The 22,027-nt window shown below is 37.3% G+C and overlaps 3 protein-coding genes and 1 pseudogene across 4 annotated transcripts; 1 reads left to right on the top strand and 3 right to left on the bottom strand.

Moving 5' to 3' along the window:
• Nucleotides 1-1,513: 1,513 nt before the first annotated feature.
• LOC141442974 (uncharacterized) lies at nucleotides 1,514-10,619 on the bottom strand. Of its 2 annotated transcripts, XR_012452994.1 has the most exons (5): nucleotides 10,297-10,619; nucleotides 8,688-8,770; nucleotides 7,793-7,910; nucleotides 2,695-3,597; nucleotides 1,514-2,647 (listed from the first exon to the last, which is right to left on the bottom strand). XR_012452994.1 is itself a non-coding variant. In XM_074108188.1 (4 exons), exons 1-4 carry the CDS (start codon nucleotides 10,314-10,316, stop codon nucleotides 3,498-3,500), a joined length of 321 nt encoding a protein of 106 aa, XP_073964289.1. In that variant the 5' UTR covers nucleotides 10,317-10,619; the 3' UTR covers nucleotides 1,514-3,497. The 2 variants fall into 2 exon arrangements, 1 of the variants encoding a protein (XP_073964289.1); XM_074108188.1 differs by having other exon boundaries at nucleotides 1,514-3,597.
• Nucleotides 4,658-7,600, top strand: LOC141442972 (uncharacterized). The gene is made up of 2 exons (XM_074108187.1): nucleotides 4,658-5,355; nucleotides 5,670-7,600. The coding sequence occupies exons 1-2, from the start codon at nucleotides 5,100-5,102 to the stop codon at nucleotides 6,911-6,913; spliced, it is 1,500 nt and encodes a 499-aa protein (XP_073964288.1). The 5' UTR covers nucleotides 4,658-5,099; the 3' UTR covers nucleotides 6,914-7,600.
• A 1,982-nt stretch (nucleotides 10,620-12,601) lies between the features above and the next one.
• On the bottom strand, nucleotides 12,602-17,897 carry LOC141442970 (uncharacterized). Its single transcript, XM_074108186.1, has 3 exons — nucleotides 17,737-17,897; nucleotides 16,521-16,683; nucleotides 12,602-15,918 (listed from the first exon to the last, which is right to left on the bottom strand). The coding sequence occupies exons 1-3, from the start codon at nucleotides 17,811-17,813 to the stop codon at nucleotides 14,320-14,322; spliced, it is 1,839 nt and encodes a 612-aa protein (XP_073964287.1). The 5' UTR covers nucleotides 17,814-17,897; the 3' UTR covers nucleotides 12,602-14,319.
• Nucleotides 17,898-18,098: 201 nt separating this feature from the next.
• Nucleotides 18,099-21,600, bottom strand: LOC141442973 (uncharacterized; annotated as a pseudogene).
• Between the last annotated feature and the right edge of the window lie 427 nt (nucleotides 21,601-22,027).

A 22,027-nucleotide genomic window follows, 5' to 3' on the forward strand; every position in this document is an offset into this window, starting at 1 on the left:
AAACCCAGTGTTTAATAAGGTTTCGAGATTTTATTCCGATCCCGTGGGAATATCGCGATAAGCCTATGGTATCTATACTAATATTATAAAGAGGAAAGCTTTGGATTTTTGGATGTTTGTTACGAATTAAATCAAAAACTACTGGACTAATGAGGGCTATCGCGTATGAATTCGCCACTAGAGGCGCTAGTGTAGCATGAGGTCTCCGAAATGTCAAATCTCATAGTTTTTGGGTGAGCTACGCGGGTTTATTTATAATTAGAATAATTTTGTAAATATTTTGCAATATCTGAAATTAATTATGGCAAACTTATGGCAAATATGCGTTCCGGGGCAATGAATGTCGGTGTTTCCGAGATAGTTTTGTCTTTCGGAAACCTTTGTCCTCCCTTTTTTCCGAACAAAACGGGGACTATGCAACACTGCGGCATGCTCGATATTTTTATGGTACGGTTTCAAGGTGTATTAAATATGATTTTAATCTAAACTTTGTTTTCACACCCGTAATAACAGACTTTGAAAGCCATACTTAAAAACCTCACGCAACAGTGCGCCATCTAGTGAGACAAAAAACGATAGCCCTCCTTTTAGAAATTCTTTCACTATTAGAATGCTAAATTATTCCAAAGTGCCATAGGCTATATTTATTACCAGAAAAAATTAGGGATCTGTACTATACTTACTACAATAATCTATTTTTAACTATTATTGAAACAACTTTTCAAACCAAATAAAAATCAGGATTTATTTATTGATTATTTACAAATGTACACTTAATTTTAATATTCTAAGACCTAGCAGTATGACCTATACTATAAAAGCAATCCCTTCCGAGCACTCCGGTGAAAAAAAAAAGGACGAATGACAGACAGCTGCTCTGCCTCTTATTACCTCCGCCCCACTGGAACGCGCCTTCATGTCATGTCAGTTTGCCGCCATCTTCTGGGTTGCCATCTAATACTACTTATGCTAATATTATAAAGAGGAAATCTTTGGATTTTTGGATGTTTGTTACGAATTAAATCAAAAACTACTGGATCGATTTTAGAAATTTTTTCACTATTAGAATGCTAAATTATTCCAAAGTGCCATAGGCTATATTTATTGCCAGAAAAAATCAGGGTTCCGTACTATACTAAAATGTAACTAAAGTGTAAAAAAAGTTGCCATAAAACATCTTTCATCGCATGCGCTGTAAAAACTATTGATGATAGAACAAAAAAATGTTTGACGATATTAAAGAATATATCAAAATCTAAAAAAAACTTCTTGATACCATATGTCCAACTATTGTAATTATGTCACTATACTATAACTACTTTTGTTAAATTTTAAAAGTTGACAGAAATGACGACTAAAATCAGACCATGTTATCCATACCTTTGTATTAAGTAATCCTTATCCAAATAAATAATTTTATATTCAAGACGGTTTCAATACCTATAGATTACTTTTTGAATTATTCAAATCGGACACGTTGAAATTTCACTTTGTAGGTTATTAAAACGAGAAATAATTTATCACAGTTTATTAAATAACATAAAAATATTTACATAACACAAAATCAACTGTGCATGCTCAAAAGTATATTTTGGCATTTTTCCTTTCATGTGTTAGGCCTTAGCCTACCTAACCTAACATCGAATGTTAGGTTTTTTTTTATTTTCTATAGCAGCCAGGCAGGATAACTGCCACTAGAATATGTTGCCAAGTTAAAAATTATCTTAAAAAATCCCGGGTAATAATTTGCATAATAATAATTTATCAAATTAGTTGGAAAATGATATCAGGGCGAAACAAAGAGTATAAGTACAGTCAAGGGCAAAGGTATAATCGACACGGCCAAAGTTGCAAAAATATGTATACATACGCGACTCTATTTTTGCAACTTGGCCGTGTCGACATCTTTGCCCTTGACTGTACCTGTCAATGTGCCTGACAGCGCCATCTACACAATGATACGCAAATTACGTGGCTTATTGATGAATTAAAGAACTGTCATCGATTGTTTGTAGCAAATCAATAAACCAAGTAGTTCTTTAGGGAGCTAACAGAGGGCGCTTACGTAAACCAACTTTTAGGGAACAATTTTTATTATAATTACTTTCCAAATATACACCGAAGAAAGCAGACCTATCGCAAACTTATTTGCAAAATGGCTAAAGCCCAAGTCCAGTCAGTCAAAAAAAAAGACAATGACACTTGTCAATTTTCCCGCCAAAACTTTTTTTTTATTGTGTTTTTTGCATTATACACGAACTGCAGCCCATTTAATCAGATACATTAATACTTTATTATGTAAATAAAATTGTAATTTGACGTAAAACGCGTCGGTAATATTTATATATTTACATATTATTATAGAATATTCATAGTCCTGTGAATTTATTCAGTAACTAATAAATGAACCATAGAAATTCAGATTATTCATTTCAAGTCGTGTATAATGGCCTTTATCGTGGATATTTGACGTTTTGCATTAAAACAAAAGACTGCAGGGCTACTACGAACCTCGAAACTCGAAGTTCGTGTCGTACCGTCCCTCTCGCTCTCGTATTAAATAGTGTAAGTGTCAGAGGGACCGCACTACACGAACTTCGTGTTTCGAGTTTCGTAGTAGCCCTGCTGGTGTCTTGCAGGCCTAGGCCTGCAACAGTATATTTTGAAGCCTGTTTTAAGGAACACAACATAAACATTACATAGCATGTTTGAGAAAAAATATTTTATACTTTCATTCTAATAATAATTATTCTATACATACTCGGCCTGCAAGCCTTTCTTTCCCAGGCTCTGCAGTAATTAACTATTGCTAGTGTCTAGTAGGTTTTGCCAGTGTACGGTAAAAAATCTAGAGAACCAAATAATGAGAGCTAATGGTGGTTTAATGATGACCCCATCTAAATTCAAAGTGAGAAATGATTTTCCTCGTCAGTCTTTACGATATCGACATGACATAAGACTGATTTTTACTTGGCCTATGTAAACTTTTGCCACTAGGTACCTACATGTATACTAGAGCAGTAACGGCAATGGGGGCTATCGCGTATGGATTCGCCGCTAGAGGCGCTAGTGTAGCGTGAGGTTTCCGAAATGTCAAATCTCATAGTTTTTGGGTGAGTTACGCGGGTTTATTTATAATTAGAATAATTTTGTGAGTATTTTGCAATATCTGAAATTAATTATGGCAAATATGCGTTCCGGGGCAATGAATGTCTGTGTTTTGAGACAGTTTTGTCTTTCGGAAACCTTTGTCCTCCCTTTTTTCCGAGCAAAACGGGGACTATGCAACACTGTGGCATGCTCGATATTTTTATGGTACGGTTTTAAGGTGTATTAAATATGATTTTAATCTAAACTTTGTTTTCACACCCGTAAAAACAGACTTTGAAAGCCATACTTAAAAACCTCACGCAACAATGCGCCATCTAGTGAGACAAAAAACGATAGCCCTCATTGCTGTGGCACTCTCGAGTGTAATTGCGATTTGCTTCTCCGATTCAGTTATCGTCTTCATCGGAATCCATGGACGGCATCGTAAACATCTCCACATGCGCCAAGGCAAACTCGGGGCAGCAGACTTCGTCCATCGCGCAAGGCCTGTAATAGTACATTTTGTTAATCAAAAATCGTAAAGCACGAGAAAACACTACAAAAAAAATGACCCAAAAAATGTAATTGACCTAAAATTTCTAATTAATCCGTTAGCAAGGTAATTTGTGAATTAAACAAAAAAATAAGATAATTAATAGTGCGGTTAAGTTCCGCGTGACACCACACTTCACTGTGCGACATTTTTTATCACTGCAGATTTTGAATTAACCCTAAACTTGGCAAGGTGAGTAAAGTGTACTGAATTCAAGCCTCGTTGAATTCTTGTAAACCTTACATAATTAACTTAAAAAAGAAATACAAAAAGATGATCTAAAATGATGTGTATCTTATTAGATACACTGCCAAGTTTAGGGAAAGAAAAAAAAACCGGGCAAGAGCGTATCGGACACGCCCAAAATAGGGTTCCGTAGCCATTACGAAAAAATAAGTAAATAAAATTTTATGTTATATATTATTTACTCACACAATCTCAATTACTTTTGATGCTTCTGTATTATTTTATTTTTATTTGACCTTGAATCGTGAACGAATTACAAAAAAACACAAAAAAACCATTAAGAAAAAAAGTATAAACTGTCACTTTTGATTGACTTTGATCAAACTTTGATTTGCGACGCGGTAGGTGCGATACGACGCATGCGCGGCGTGCAGTGTTGTCAACGTAGGTGATTTGTCGCCAATTAGGCTACTCGGGAAAGAAATCGGCGGCCTAAAATTCTAAATGGCGACTGGTCGCCTTTTAGGCTACTTGAAGGACAAGGTCCTTAAAGTAGTTGAACGAAAGAATCACAACATAAATTGACATAAGCGCTAGAAAAAAAACCTCCCACGTAAAATGTAGAGTTTAAGTGGGATCAAAAAGAAAAGAATGGACGAATTAATAAAGAAATAATTAAAAATAACATGCAAAGTTGACAATAAAACTGACCAAGCGCAGTGTAGGGTTCCGTACGAATATTTTGCAAATCTTACTAATCTTACAGCCCCATAGAGTTATGAAATTTGACACCTGTAGGGCTACTACGAAACTCGAAGTTGGTGTCGTGCGGTCCCTCTCGCTCTCGTATTGAATAGTGTGTCAGAGAGACCGCATGACATGAACTTCGAGTTTCGTAGCAGCCCTGCTGATCTGGAATAACACATAGTGTACTTTTTTAGGCAACCTCAGTTCAAATTCGGCTACATTAGGCTACTCAAGCTGTGAAAAATGGCGATATCAGGTTCCGAGTTGTTGGCAACACTGGCGGCGTGGCAAAAAGACTTGACATTACTCACATTGACTTGACGTATTGGTATTAGACGTTGTTGAGTGTTGTTGAGTCCACAGACTAATAAGGGATGTTGAGTCAATGTTGAGTTGAGTTGAACTTGAAATACTTGAATCGACGTGAAGGAAAGATTTCCACACATGGAGTTTAATTCGCAGTTTTGTCTTGTTTTCACCTTCGCCTAAGTTTTTCATTTGTTTAAGTTTTAAATCAAACAAAATGTCACTCATAACGATCGACGACGACTCAAGTGAGGATATAGCAATTATTTCGGACACTGTCGTAAAGGAATCGAGTGAAGCTAGTGAAAGAACATTAGAAAATAAGTCTACTAATAATGATACAGATACTGAGGACTTAACTGAAGTACTATCCAACAGTAAATCGAATGATACGGAAATGCTTGAGCCTGTACAAGTGGAGCCTGACGATTCGGAGACGATAGACACTACTGAAAATGACGACGAAACAAGGGGTATTTTTTTTTCTATTTAAAAGCTATGTCTTCATCATTACAGTGCCATAGACTTGTCTGACTTGCCGGTCAAAACCAAAACTACGAAAACATCATATAGCGGCAAAATATATGTATCCAACAGAATGTAAACACAATTCTAACCTAAAATTTACCTTTTTTTTATAAAATGTTTTTTTTTTGCTTTTGAAATAATATTATACATAATAGTAGTAGTACCTAATTGTATTAAAGTAAGTAATAATTATTTGAATTTTAGTATAACTCAAAATTAGTTGTTTTTTCTAATACTGTGTTTGTTTTGGTTCTTACAGAGAAACCCATACTAGAGCTCATGAAAAATTTAATACACTATAATGGGAAGCAAAACACTACACTGACAAATGCTGAACTTATCAAAATGTTAAAAAACGAGTTCCACATTGATGTTCCTAATTTGCCGTTGATCTCTGTGGAAATTTACATGAATGTCTTGAAGAAATTCCTTAAAGATTGGCCACAGTGGGATAAGTTTGACCAAGTCATGCATGAATTCAGGTGTATGAGTGATAACGATGAAATAGAAAGGATGCTGGAGCGGGAATATACTGCTTTAAAAGAATATCTGGCAGCCATGTTGAAAGCTAGCAAGCCCTGGGCGAGAGAGTCCGCACAGAAACTCAAGAGAAGTGCTGAGGTCCCAGCATCTGCCAAAGCAGTGCCTGGTGATGTTATTCTTGAAGTCAACTGTGCAAGAAGCCAGCTCAATACACTGTTCTTTAGAAAACCTCATCCCAATTACAACTACACAATTTTCAATGTAGAAAATTCTGTACCAACAAAGATAAACATTTCAACACCATCATTAAAGTCAATATTAAATGGCTGCTATGTCCGAATTCACATAAACACAAAATGCTTTAAGTATAAGCGAGAATTAATACATGATTTAAAACATAAACTTATTAATAAAAAGAATCAGAAAAATGTGCAAGAAACAAAGCTCAATCAGTATTTACAAACACTAAAAGCGCCCCCTAAGACAGATAAAATAATATCAAATAAAGATATTAAAGCTGTTACTGAAAAAATTGACTTCTGCAACAGGTACATGAATACTGGATCTGTATCAACTATATTCCAGATTATAAATGATGATATTAATGCTATTGATGGTAGCTTTGGTATACCAGCAGTGTTTAGACATTACATGAATCCTTATGCTTATGTAAGATACTTACATGAACCTGTCGATGTGGAATCAGACAAATATGACCTGCAGCTTGAGGAGCTTATATCACCACGATTGAAATTTCAAATATCAAGACTATCTTTAAATGCTAGTGCAGAAACTCTTGTTCCGAATTGGCTGAAATTAGAATGTTCCGTGTGCGAAGTGACCTTTTTGGGTATTACCGGTGTGGAACAACTGATAGAGCATTTTAGAGATAATCATCAGAATGAGCCTGATTTAACCTGTACGAACTGCGATAAAACCTTCTCCGTCAATGAACTGGCTCTGACCAGATGGTACCATAAATGTGAGAAGGCAATTCTTTTTAATAGTGATACTGAATAGTTGCCAGGTTACTATGGCAATCCTAATTGTCTGTTGGCATAGTAATAATGATGCTGGCACCTACTTACAAAAGTGCTACAGACAGACCTTGTCAGGAAGGAGGGTGGGTTAATTTGGCCCTTATAACCAATAAACACAAGCAATACGTCACTATGGCAGCTAGTCCCAAATTTTTGTGTGAATATTGTTATTGCCACATAAAAGAAGTGCGAGTTGAAGCATGACTAGATATAGTTTTTTATATACTAAATAAGTTCCTGTGCTGCAGATCATGAAGGTTTTGTTTGTTAATATTGATGATGTTGTGTCATGATGTTTTAGTTTTTTATTAGTATTTATTTTATGTTTTTTTTATCTTGCCATAACTTTTATTTGCATAGAGATGATGGTATATTGCTTATTATTATTGGTTCAAGGGCCGGTGTCCATACAAATCTGCCCATCCTCCAGTATGAACCTATGAGGTGGCAGAGTTGTTGGAGAAAAAGACCCTTTTTTATTTTACTTACTAAATAATGCCTCCTATTTTTCTCAGAGCTTTTACTGTTCACTAAAAGCTTTCAATCAAGTCATAAAAGTACGATCTCACACCACTGGTGCTGTTTACATTGTTCTAATTCTCTCTCCTTGTCTGTCATTGAACAATGTATTTAAATTTTGTGATTTAAATATACAGATATTTTTCAAGACTAGTTTTTGAATTTTTTTAATAAAAAAATCAAAGTTCTAATCTAAGTCATTAGAAAATGTGTAAAAATTAACAAATTGCCTTTAGATTGTTAAAAGTAGGTATTCAAATTAAGTGGTTAAGTTGATTTAGTGTACGATACGAACTTCGATTTTCGAATTTCGTTGTAGCCCGACTGGTCTCAGTCTCACCTTACGTATCCATGGGGCGCGTACAGAGTTTGGTCGATGGCCGCCGTGCCGTGGTCGCAGCGCTGCCGGTGCACGCACTGCCCGGGGATGCTCCTGGCTGTAAAGCACTCGGACGCATCTATGGGGAAAGATAATTATGTTATTAAGAATAAGAATAATGATAACTTATTCGCCAATATTCGGTACTGCGAGAAAAAATCAATAAAACAAAAACAATAGAACAACCTTCCCTACATATCCCACTAATGTAATAGGTACGTATTATAAACGCGAAAATTTGTAAGTCTATTTCTTTGTTTGTTACTTCGTTACGTCTAAAGCGCTGAACCGATTTAGATGAAATTCGGTATATAGATAATCATAAATTATTTTAATTATTTACCAAAAATGGGAAACTTACTACCTAACTAATTAGTTGCTCGACATGGGCTCGAAATGCATCTGCTGGAGTCTGCATTACAAACACGTGCAAATTGCAATCATCTTATCTAAATTTATAGTAAATCGTCATTTTAATTAAATGACGTCAATGATAGGTATGATAATTATTAATTACTAACAATTTAAGTAATACTGCTTTAACTTGACCCATTGAATTTATAAGTCCAGATTTCATGGTTTTCCTTTCATTTAATTTATCAAGTTTATTAGAGAAATTTCATCCTTATAATTTTTAATTGACTCTAACGATCGATGCAATAAAAGTACAGGATGTAATTTTTACAGATTTAAGTCTGTTCGATTCCCGGGTGTGGCAAGCGAATTTCCTGAATGTAGTTTTCTTTCTTTTCAAAAATAAAATAATGTTTTATTTGAGTAAAATGTTCTATCTACAGTATTAAGAGTACTTTCCCTTCAGGAAAACTCCACCTTTATATTAGCTTGCACAACTTACCACTGGTCACATTTTTGGCTGCTTCCACTGGTTGGCTGGCCACTTGACTGCAGACAGTGCAGGCTATGAGGACGACAATAGCTCTGGAACGAAACAATCTAGTGAACTTCCAATCCTTCAATGTCCCATGGGTGGATCCAGCTTTAGGTATAGCCAGGGAGAGGTCGCATGGTCAAATTATGTTTATTTTGTCGCAAATTAAACATTAAAACTTATTTATTGTAATTCTTCTGATTTTGCGATTTCTTTTTTGTGTTAGTTCCTTTTGTTTTTCTTCTTTCCTCACTTGTAACGAAACTGGTTCGACAAAATAGCAGTAGATAGTTCTACTAATAAAAAACCGGCCAAGAGCGTGTCGGACACGCCCGAAATAGGGTTGGGGCGTAGCCATTAGGAAAAAATTAAGTAATATTTATCTAAGGATTTCGTATTTTATACGGAATCTTCCAAGTTTAGGTATATATTACACCTTAGGCTGCTATTTACTCTTAAACTACTAATAAGTCTCAAGCAAACTTAGCCGTTATAGTTTTCCTTGAAAGTTTAGATTTTAGAGGGAGGGGACGCTCGATTTTCATAAAAATTTGCACTTTAAAGTTGAATTTTTCGCAAAAAAATCACTGCATTTAAAAGACCTATCCAACGATACCCCACACTATAGGGTTGGATGAGAAAAAAAAATCACCCCCACTTTACGTCTATGGGAGGTACCCTAAAAAAAATTTTTTTAGAATTTTTTATTGTACCATTTTGTCGGCATAGTTTACATATATATCCGTGCAAAATTACAGTTTTCTAGCATTGATAGTCCCTGAGAAAAGCCGCGGACGGACAGACAGACAGACAGACATGGCGAAACTATAAGGGTTCCGTTTTGCCATTTTGGCTCCAGAACCCTAAAAAAAGGTACTGGGTAACCTAACTAACAAAAAGTTGGAAAACCCTCGACTTTGTTACTTCAAAGTTCAATATCTCAAAAATGGCTGCACCGATTTTGATGAAACATATATAAGAACCATCGCTAGAAAACTGGCTTTCAAATTAAAAAAACCGCATTCAAATCGGTCCACCCGTTTAAGACAGACAGACAGACACACAGCGATCAAACTTATAACACCCCTCTTTTTATGTCGGGGGTTAAAAACAAAATAAAACATTTTAATTAAATTAGATACACGTAAGCATAGGTACTTTATGAATGACAGGGTAATAAGGCCTGAGTAAGTACCTTTAATTTACCATAATTAAATAGTTTCACTATAAGAAATTGTTTAAATACAAAACTTTCGTTATTTTTTTAAGTATGTAGTAGGTATTATTGCTACGGTTCGGTATTACAATTAATTTAAAACGAAATGCATTGCAAAATTAAAAATGAAAAATTTTATTTGCTAAAACGAAATTACGTAATTAAAAAAGATGTACAAATTTATTCAAATTATTCCGTATTTAATTTCCGGAGATTCCAAATTCATCCACCTACCTCCAAATCCCTCCAGCCCTTTTAGCACAAAAAATAACAAACAAACACACACTCACGAACCACCGCATTAATAATATTAGTTTTGTAGAGTTTAAAAGTAACTATGTAAATGAGATATTGACTTACCTTATCAATCGCATGTCCATCTCTTAGCAAATATAACATTCAACTAACAGCTATTAAAGACATTCGTAGCAATGAATATTTAGTGGTAGCTATAGTCAGTCCATTTATCTACAGCAAATGGGGTCAGAGTTTTCGAAAGTGATTATCGACTAATGGCTTTGTTGACGTTAGTTAGTAGGGCATGGGGGCAAGTATAGCCCTAATGACACGGCGCTTCACCACATTCAGGAAGCCTTGATGTCGGGCCTGTTAGTAGGAGAGCTGGTAGCAATTTTTGGGTAGGTATTCGAGGCAAGATGGAAACTTGTCCCACGCCTCTCCTATTATACCCCAACACGGAACCGCATACCTGGCTGGTGAGTAGCGGGGCTAAATCAACCCCTAAATATAAAAAAATGTTTTTTTTTCCAAAAATATGTTTGAGGCAATATCTGTGCAATTTTTATATGACGTAGGTAGTTGAATATTTAAAGAATAAAAAAATAAGCCAGACGATTTAGTAGCGATGTTAACATTGCCAGACGCGTGCAAAAATATTTGGCAAAAAAATATAAAAAATGTATTTGAGGCAACTTGAAATTTTAATGAGGTATTTTTTTTATTCAACTGGATGGCAAACGAGCAAGTGGGTTTCCTGATGGTAAGAGATCACCACCGCCCATAAACATCTGCAACACCAGGGGTATTGCAGATGCGTTGCCAACCTAGAGGCCTAAGATGGGATACCTCAAGTGCCAGTAATTTCACCGGCTGTCTTACTCTCCACTCCGAAACATCGCTAATCCTGCTGCTTCACGGCAGGATTAGCGAGCAAGATGGTGGTAGCAATCCGGGCGGACCTACCACCTGCAAGGTGCTATTTATAATTAAAAAATAAGATTTAAAAAAAACCGGTGTCGGTGTCGGACACGCCTAAAATAGGGTTCCGTAGCCATTACGAAAAAATTAAGTAATATTTTTCTAAGGATTTCGTATTTTATTGTACAGTCAACTGTAAAAGTATCTATTCGAACCACTCAAAAATATGTTACTACAGCCTTATTGCGTCAGAATAAGAATTTACTAAATATGTACTTTTTGAAACTTTGAATAACATAAGTATAGATATTTTTACACTTGACTGTATATAAAAACACATGAAAAGTAAGTAAGTGCTGCTGCTTAAGTAGCAAAGTAGAAATAAGCAACCTGAGATATGTATGCATAGGAAAAATTCGTGTCTAGATTCCTGTCCAGCGGTGGTGTAGGGGTTATAGCACGCAGCACCGAATGCTGAGGACCTGGGTTCGATTCCCAGTGCTGGTCTCTTTTCCTGGTTTTTCTGTGCATTCATGTCTCAGTTTGTACTTATTTTCAATATGGTTTCACGGGATACCCGTAAAAGTAACAAATTTGGAGTTGAAATAAAAAATACAAAAAGACTCCAAAAAACCAATCATGAAAAGTAAGATTAATTTTTGGAGTAAGTATTTTTTGTTTCAACTCAAAGTTGTTACTTTTACGGTCATCCCGTGAAATCCAACGAAAATACAAACTGAAACATGGGTTGCGCAGAAAAACCCCAGAGAAAAGCATTGCAACATGAAAAGTAGTAAACACATGGTAGTTGTGAACCCCCTGACTTTTTGTAGCGTCAAGGCAACGACATTGGCCCTACGAACTTTAGAGACGCCAGCAACCGTCATTTTACATCATAATTCAACCTCAAACTTGAACTTCAATCCTCTTAACCCCTTCGGAAAAATACAAATTTATTTTTGTTGCATAAATAAGTTTTATGAAAATCACTAGGGTACCTATTTAGTATCATTCCACTAATATCCCACTGATGCGAAAGTTTGTAAGTCTTTTGTTACCTTTTCACGTCAAAACCGCCAAACCGATTTAGATGAAATTTGGTATACAGATAGTTTGAGTCCTGGGGCAGGAAATAGGACAGTTCTTATCCCGGAAAATTTTATAGTTCCCACGGGATAACAATAAACGAATTCGACGCGGACGGAGACTTCCCATTATTCTTATACTGTGACAAAATTGGAGAATCTCCTCTCTATAAATAATGGTACCGACATCTTGTATACTATAGTACTTTTTAATTGAAATACCTAAATATGAGGACAGCAAAATTTTCTTCTGCCCTAGGCGGCTGATACCAACGCTACGTCACTGCTTCTAGTTTTCATGAAAAAAAAAAATACTTAACGGAATTGAATTGCAAATTAATTGATGCTAATAATAATGAAGTACTTAATTAGGTAATTCGCTAATTAAAACAAAAAAAATGATTCATCATATCAAATTGTTTATTAATCACATTTAAAATAATCAATCAAGCATTATCAATTAAATTGAATACAATCACAGATAGTTTCATTAAAATCTGCACTGTGATTCACAAGTGCACTAATTAGTCATGTATTAATGCATTAACGGCCGGCCGGCATAAGGGTGGGTTTCCAGCAAAAATGTGCGAAGAATGTGTTTATCATGAACTAAACGCTTCATTTACCTATCCTCACACAGCACATCTCTAGCGGAGCGAGGCGAGGTAAATGAAGCGTTCCTATTGGTTCATGATAAACACATTCCTCGCAACACATCTTCCCACATCTCTGGTGGAAACGGAGCCTAACGCTTACGACTTCAAGCTACCGAATGCGGTCCGATGTATTAACACGTGAGTGATCCGATACATTGCAATAACTACGTCTCACGATACTTCGAAATTGCGTTTCGCTGTTAAATTGGATGATTTGCTGATTTTCAAACCAAGTATAAATTCTATAAATAATAATTTCTATTTATCATATTCAAAAAGTTAGACAACTTAATGCAAATGGTAATTATGATTAGTATTGATGCAATGAAAAAAGACTACTTAGGTCAAGAAAAGTCAATCTTATGTAAATGTCATAAAGACTTTGAAACAGAAAAACTTTTCTCACTTAAACTACCTACTAGACACTGGCAAAATTGTCCTCCAATGGACAAAGCCATTTTTCTAAAAAAAAAAACTATATGAAAGTTTCACGTTTTGATACGAAAATTTACCGTACAATAGGGAATATGCAGGCATTTTTCCATTTATTTATTGTACAATTGTTACTTGGCTCCTGTCATACTGATAGACTCTAGCCAGCGAAAGCTGTCCACGCATTTTTTACGAAACTTTAATCTGGTATCATTTTTGAGATTGTCAAAATCGACATATTGTCATTCTAGCCCGGCTTAGAAAATTTTGATACTTCTGCTGTAAGAAATAAATAAATTATTTTCTATCTTATTCAACCTCCTACCATCCTCAATTTTACATTTGGAAAATGTTATAAGATTATGTTAGAAGATATATTCAATGAGAATCTGGTCAAAATGGTCCAAAAATTGATGCGTCTGGACTGTACGTAAATGGGCACTGACAAAGGTCATAAAATTTACCAAGGGACTACTAAAGTGCATCATCGACTTTCACACATTACTATAATGAATGTTTATGCAGCTTGAACTCTCGAGTATAATTTGATATCTGGAAAATTTTAATAAATATCTAAGTATCAAAAAGTATTGTCAGCCTCATTTTTTTTTAATTTGCCGCAGTTTGTCTTGGACAGCTTTCGTTGGCCAGAGTCTATCTAGCACAATGATTAATCTTTACTGAACATTTTAATTAGTTGTGCATACAAAGTCTAGGTTAACTCCGTAAGACGAAACGTCCTATTTTTAGGACTAGTAATTGAACTCGTTCTGACCCAAGTGAACCACATTAATCAAATGTCGTCCCGAAGTCTTAAAATCGGGACATAATCCAAAGTTCTGTTCCGCTAGTATAGGTACCTTAAATTAGCACGCTGGGTCATTACTAATGTCCTAAAAAAGGGACGGTACGGGCGTACGAGGCTAAGTATTCAATAACATGAATAATAATTGATTTACAAATCGATACTACGATAGTCGCGAAATACGCTATATGTCAGGCTGTCATAATCTGACTTATATATTAAAACATGTAAGGTTTAAACTTAAAAATTAAGCGTCTTCATCATTCCCACTATCATTTGAAACCTCTCCATCACCGATAAAAACCTCCTCAGCCGCCATATTAGGCATTTTTCCATTATTAACTTGTAACACTGAAGCTATCGCCATACCCGTGCCAAAACTATACTCAACAGGCCTTAGACTTTCGTCTATAATATCTATGGACACTCTTTTGACAGGATGATTTTTTCTCCTGGCAACTCTATGCCTCCGGATGTCTTTGAGCATCTGCCGTTCCTTGTGATAGTCAAAATCCGTTTCAGATGATGACGAGGATAGTTCTAGATCTTTCTTTGAACATTTTAGTTGGTTTATAGATTGATCATCAGATTTGTTGACAGCTTCATTTATTGATTCGTTGACTGATTGGTTGACAACGTTATTGATTGACTGATTGATGCTTCTGTTGATTGATTGATTAATAGAATCATTAACAGCTTCATTTATATCTTCGATTGATGAGAAACTTGTACCTGCTTTGTCCAAGTCAGGTAGTCTCAGTTGTTTATTCCATTCAGTGACTATTATTTCTTTGTTATCACTGCTAACACTAATAAGTTTGCTCTTACCATTTAAATTTACATTCGCTTCAAAAACTTCCCCTTTCGCCTTTATATCAGTATCGCTGTCATATTTGTTTACTTTCAACCTATAATTCTTCTTACGTTTCAGTTTAGAACTTATTTTATAATCCTTGAACAATCGTTCTTTACTATCAGTTTTAACTATCTTGTTTATATACCCTTTTCTTTCGACGTAATCCTCCATTCTGATCTGCCTCGGGAATTCAGGAACATCTTTTAACTCAGGCATCGTTTTTACTAAAGCTTGCCTCTCCCTCTCGCGCATAATGTCCTCTCGCTTCACCAGTTTCCTCCTCAACTCATTTAAGACTAGTTTCGTTGCTTCTCTTTCTGTCTTCCCCGGTGCAGTCGTCACATCACCGATGGCTTGTCTTTCATCGTCATCATCAGTTTTAAGCAAGAAGAACACTTCGTCCTTAATCTCCGGCAGTGTATCTTCAATTTTAACAACTGCTTCTGTTTCTTCAACTTCACTCTCCTTCTTTCTTTCTTCTTCCACAGCGAACTTTCGTTGCAAATTTTTCAATCTGAGCTGCGAATTCTGCGTCGTTGCTAGAACTCTAGTTAAATCATCGATCAAGTTTTCTATATCACTATTTACAGCATCTAGATTTAATTCCTGATCATTGATAGCGCAGGAGTCTAAAAACATATCGAGATTAGTGCATTTCTCCAAAGCTATTTTAATCTCCATACAAGCTCGAGCTATACCGCTGTGCACTTCAGAATACAACCACCTATCATTCATCGCAAATCCTGGTTTCTTGTCTACAACCGCGTCTTTGCTGCCATAGTTTTTGAATATCCTATACATGCGGTCTAGGGCTTCGTAGTTTTCCTTGAACTCTTCATACAGATGTTGTATGAGCACGTTGTGTATCCAGTAGAGACGTTCGTTGTGGTTCTTGTAGATGGCTCGCGCATGCGCCGGCTGTGCGAAGTGCGCCATCGCAATGTGTTTCAGCAGCGACGACTGGACTACTAGGAACATGTGGTGGATTTTCTGTAACAAGAAAAATTTGTTAAAAACTTGTTCCCAGTCCTTTTACTTTCTTTTGGTAGACACATGACATTTGAATGAGAGAGCTTAGATAGAGACTACTTTTTACCGGTATGGTGTATCTATGGACGGAAAACTAGGTCTGTTACTTGTACGTCGTGCCTATTGCCACCAGAATAGGCCTGTTGCCTGCAGACTATTTAATTAATTTATTTAATTCATAAACATTTAGATTTGCAATAGTGTCGGCAGACTATTTCTGTTGCCAGTGAGCATATTTGTTGCCGGCAGACTATGCCTATTGCCGTTGTGTCGTGTCTATTGTAGGCAGACTATTCCTGTAGCCAGTGAACGTATCAATTGCCGGCAGACTATTCCTGTTGCCAGTGAGCATATTTATTATTATTATTATTGCCAGCAGACTAAGCCTGTTGCCAGTGTGCCATGTCTATTCCCTATAGACTAGTCCTGTTGCTGGTGCGTCACGTCTATTTCCGGAAGACAAAGCCTGTTGCCGGTGTGTCATATCATTTGCCGACAGACTAGATCTGTTGCCGGTGCGTCATGCCTATTGCCGGCTGATTGTCTGTCGGGGCGGTACTTGCCTGCAGGCCGGCGGGCGCGTCCGGCAGCGCGTCGGGGGGCGCGCGCAGCCAGGGCGTGTTGCCGAGCAGCGCGGCGGACGCGCGCGCCAGCAGCGACGCCAGCGCCGCCTGCTGCTGGCAGAGAAGCGCGTGCAAAGCTTGCAGGGCCTGCGAGACCGACCCGCTGAAACGAAACATTTATTCAAAAAGAGAGGAAGTTCTTTTTTTCGTTTAGGATTGTTATGTTTTCATTTAATTATTATTTACTGTTTTTGTTGTATAAAGCTAGTCCTCTTTTTAGAAAGAAATACATTTATTCAAAGTCATACATAAAACATCATAGTTACAGAACAAAGTAGTGCATTTTATTCTGCCGCAGAACTCAGGAGACATCAGTGATACCTACCTAGATTTTGTTAAAGACAGACAGACATGCTTGCAACGTAAACCACCATTAGCATGTTCAGGTGATGAGCCATGAAGGAATTGCCTTAAAACTGTCACAAGTAAAAAAATAAATACTAAATAAATAACATGAGACATTATTGACACCAAATGACCTAGTCCCACACCAAGAAAATTTTGTACTATGGATACTATGCAATGGATAGACATACTTATAATTTAGAGGTAAATACAAACTTAAATACACACATATTAAACATCCAAGACCCGAGAACAAACATTCATGTTATTCATACAAATATCTGCCTCGTCCAGGATAGAACCTGGGGCCTCAAGCTTCGTAGTCAGGTTCTCTAACCACTTGGCTATATGGTCGTCAAATGGCATCTTTTAGCGGATTTGTACCCCATAAAATTATACCTTTAATAAGTAAATCAGGAGACATTACCATGGCCAGCTACACTAAAAAGTTGATTGACCCAAATATTGTGCTCAGTCAGTCAACGTTTTATTTGCTCAAATTATGGTACAGTCACCAGCATAAATATCTGCCACAGCGGAGCGTGCAAAAATATCTGAACGTCCTTCCGGCCCTAGAAATAGAGTTGTATCAAATATTTATTTATGGACGCTTGTTGTGTCAGATATTGGTGCAAAACATGTTACAAATGTAGAGCAACACAATGCACCATACATTGGCATGCAAAATTTTATAATCGGATCTATAATAATAATAATCACAATAATTCATAATCATTCACATGTCATTCACTATCATTAAATTATATAGAAATGTCAGAATGGAATAGTTACAAAAAACAATTATACTCACAGTGTATTAGTGACGGCGACGGCGTGGTCCCTGAGGCAGGCGGCGGCGCGGCGCGCGAGCGCGAGGTACTTGCGCATGAGGTCCAGCAGCGGGCGCAGGGCTGGCGCGCCGCCGCGCGCGCGCACGCGCGCACCGCCGCGCGCACCGCCGCTCCGCGCACACCCAGCCCGCCGCGCGCGCCAGCCCGCCGCGGCTCCAGCTGAGGATAATTTCACCGATCAATCACTATACTTAGGGGCTGTTTCACCATCCATTGATTAGCGTTAACCGACGGTTAAATGTGATGCCGTCTCCGTCTATTCGAACAAAACAAATAGAGACAGCATCACATTTAACCGTCAGTTAGCACTAATCAATGGATGGTGAAACAGCCCCTTAATGTGACTATGGAGTGAACAAGTTTGTAACATGGCCAAAATTCTAAATTATTGATACTCTTTTGTTTTTTCAGATGGCCAGCTATCTACATACCAAATTTTATGACTAAGCCCAGCAGTTATTTCAAGATTTTATCCCTATCCCGTGGGAATATCAGGATAAAAAGTTTCCTATGTTTTAATCCAAGTAAAAGGCCTGATGGGCTGACCTTGGTGCCATGGCAAAAGGGAAAGTGCCTTCTCTGGGACGCTACCTGCGTCAGCACTTTTGCAGCCTCGCACCTGGGTCGAACCACGAGGACCGCGGGAGCTGCTGCGGAATCAGCGGCCCTTAGGAAGCGTGAGAAATATTCAGCCCTCTCCAATTACATATTTGTTGCGCTTGCGGTGGAGACGACCGGTTGTTGGTGCTCGGAGGCTAAGTTGTTTTTTAAAGAGGTAGGACGCCGGCTGCGGGATCGGGGATTAGACTCTCGCTCCGAGTCGTTCTTGATGCAAAGGCTATCTATCGCCGTTCAACGCGGGAACGCGGCAAGCGTGTTGGGCACCTTTGCGCCAGGAACGATTCGAGGCGGTCTTTTTTTATAATATAAAAATATTATTTAAGTTAGCTAGTAGATTCATTATTTAGTATTTAGTAGTTATAAACTAACTTTTTGTCATATTTCATCTAAATCCCTCCAGCAGTTTCACCGTGAAGATGTAACAAACATACCCACTCACTCACAAACTTTCACATTTATAATATTAGTAGAAGTAGGATTTTCATCTAAATTCGTCCATCCATACTCTATAGCACCTGCACAACGACTGACAAACGATCCATAAGTAGTGTGTGACAACACTACGAAGCCGAAATTAGCTTGAATCTATGGCAAATAAATGAATTGAATTGAATCTCTTTCCAAAGAGCGATGTGCAATCTTTATAGGCGGGTACAGTACCTGGGCGGCAGGAGCAGAACGCAGCCCCCCACGGCAGCTAGCACGGCGGCGCGCTCTCCGCGCGTGAGCCAGCCGCCCGCGCCGCCGCCCGCCGCCGCCACACCTGCGCCGGCGCCGGCGCCCCGCGCTCCACCTCTTCGCTGTCCTCGCGGAACAGGAGCCCCGACTCCAAGATGGATATGATGTGCTCGCGGCTGTAGAGTAACTAGAAAAATGACATTCGGCAGTCATTGAATTGAAGAAAATAACAAATCCGTTTCCTTAAATGATAATCCTTTCAATAAAGAACTTGTACTGAGTAAGATTTTTGTTCTATATGATAGGTGACCAAGGAGGCTGATCACTCAATGGCAAGCAATTGTACTCCTATAATTATATTATGGGTGTATAACCTAAACATAAATCAAAAAGTACAGGTAAAGAGAAAATTAAAATGCAATTTTGACTTTTATTGATTAAAGTTTTCAATAATTCTCAAATAACTTCATCTTGAAGTAAAAAAAAGTTTTAAAGAGTAAAAAAGCGTTGCTACCTAATTGAGTTAAAAAGCATCTTCAAAATCTATTTAAACACTGCAAAGATATTAACAAACTCAGTAAAATGTAGTGAACAACAGACAGACTGTAACAATTAAATTGGATAGACATAGTGCATAAAGTCCATCGGGAAAAGTTAGTTCTCAATTGGAAAATTACAGCACCCGAGTTGTCAATCAAATGAAATGAGTGACATTTTCATATGGAACTTTATTATTTAGTGCCAAATGTCAAATGGAAAAATCTACAGCTGTAAATACAATGGTTACTGAAACTAATTGAGCGAGCATGATATACAAACTTTTAATGGACTTATTTAATTTATATTTAATGCTTAATTATCTGACTCACCACATTGGGTCTAAATTTGGTGGCAATCCATTTTCTTGATAGTAGTGGTGGGGAGAAATCTTGTTTTAAAAACAAAGCCATCTGAAAATCATAACAAAAATAATTCAAACTGGTGTTTTTTACATACATCAATAAGAGGTTTGAAACCTAAAATAAAACATTGTGTCTTAAGGGCGGTAAATAGAGGAATTAACGAACGAGAGTCTATTAGAGCCGAAGTCGAAGACTGAGGGCTTAATGAGTCGATGTTCGTAATTTAAGTACTGCCGTGCGACATACATTGTTTTTCATCACATTGCCGAAGTAAAATTGTATATTTGTAAAAGTAAAATAAAAATTTTTTTCAAAAATTGTTTTGATACCGCTAACTGCGCCTTGGCAGCGCCAGCCCCCTGTGTGCGCGCGCGACGAAAACAGCAGCACGCCATGCAGTAACAATCATTTACCAACCTTGAGCTTCATGACATGAACATTAGTAAGGCAATGACTCATTTCAACCACAATGACGGGTTTCATGACAAGCACATTAAGGTTGAGGGTTTATTTGGGGGTTGCAACCAAGGTAGCCTGCATGTTATGACACTGTTTACAAGCAAGTGTGATGAAAAACAACTTACAGATACAGCACAAAATCCCTAACAGTCAGCAGACTGTGTTAATTATTAGTTTACAGATTATGAGATTTGTAGGTTGTAGAGAGAAAAGTTAGTAAAAAGTAGATACTGCCTAACACAGTTAAGCACCTTAATTTCCAACAACAAGTCTTATTGGCAAAAGTAATGCTTAGCATTGTGTTGCCAAAGGCAACTAGTATTTGGATTAGTCATCTTACATTTTATTTTATTAAAATACGGATGGGCTGCGCATGTCCGTTGATATCCCAGTTAGAGAGAAAATGTTCAAATAATTTAATCATAACTTATGAGGCCGCCACGGCATTTAAAGCCCCATCTGTGCTTTTCTTAGTACTTTTGTGTAATAAAATGTAAATAAACATTTGCCTCTGAATCTATTTATAAAGCAAAGATGGCTAAACGAGCTCCCACTCATTCGCCCGCCGCAATCTCTTGCGCCGTTACCTCGTTAAATAATCAGCGATGTCATCATATTACCGTTTTATAATATCCCAGATTAATTCCTCAGCAGCATTAACTTAACGCAGCCTGTTTTTCCATGTAATTTTCTTTAAATTATTAACGGAAGAAATCACGAGGACGTGAAGTCATGTTTGTTTTACATTACATTTTCGTCCTTTGCTACGAATAAGAATAACAATTTTTCTACGATGAGATAGTACAATTCTTCAGTTAATACTTTTCACAAAAGCATAAAACATACTTACGTTTTATGTATGTATGTTTTTTCGATATTTATTTTCGCCGCAGTATTTTATTCTAACATTTTCATTTTCTCACACACTGCTTATTGTTTACAAAGCTCGTTAGTGACTTATTAAATTGTCATTTTCATTTTACATATTTTAAACTAAATTTTGCACTCTTAAAAAGCACGAGTTCAGTAGGTACTAATTTAAACGTCAAAAACATACTTAGAAGGGAAATAATTAAGTAAAACGTAGTGATTACTTGCACAGTGGTAAAATACACAAATATTTTTTTCCATATAATCAATTAATATTATGTGCATGATACATTACATACTTTTTAAACACTTTGATACTGTCAGTCTTTCACATTGACACATCCACAGATAAAGTATTCTGTCAGCTTGGGGGGTAGGGTCTTGACAAAATATATACCGTAAGTAAAGTCAATCAATTTTGCCTGATTTGATTTAAGGGCAACAATACAGAGAGCGGGCGCGGGCACAGAGTACTTTATACATATACATGAAAGGCGCGGGTCGTGCGCGGGCCCGCGACGGGCGTATTTGCATGGCGGTATATGGACCGCCTCACACAGCTGGGCTACTCCGAAACTCGAAACTCGAAGTTCGTGTCGTGCGGTCCCTCTGACACTTACACTGTTTGATACGAGAGCGAGAGGGACCGCACGACACGAACTTCGAGTTTCGAGTTTCGGAGTAGCCCTGCAGAACGCGGGCGCGGACGGGTCGTGCGCGG

The sequence above is a fragment of the Choristoneura fumiferana genome, chromosome 26 (genome assembly GCF_025370935.1).
Source record: "Choristoneura fumiferana chromosome 26, NRCan_CFum_1, whole genome shotgun sequence".
In the NCBI taxonomy this organism is placed as follows: Eukaryota; Metazoa; Arthropoda; class Insecta; order Lepidoptera; family Tortricidae; genus Choristoneura; species Choristoneura fumiferana.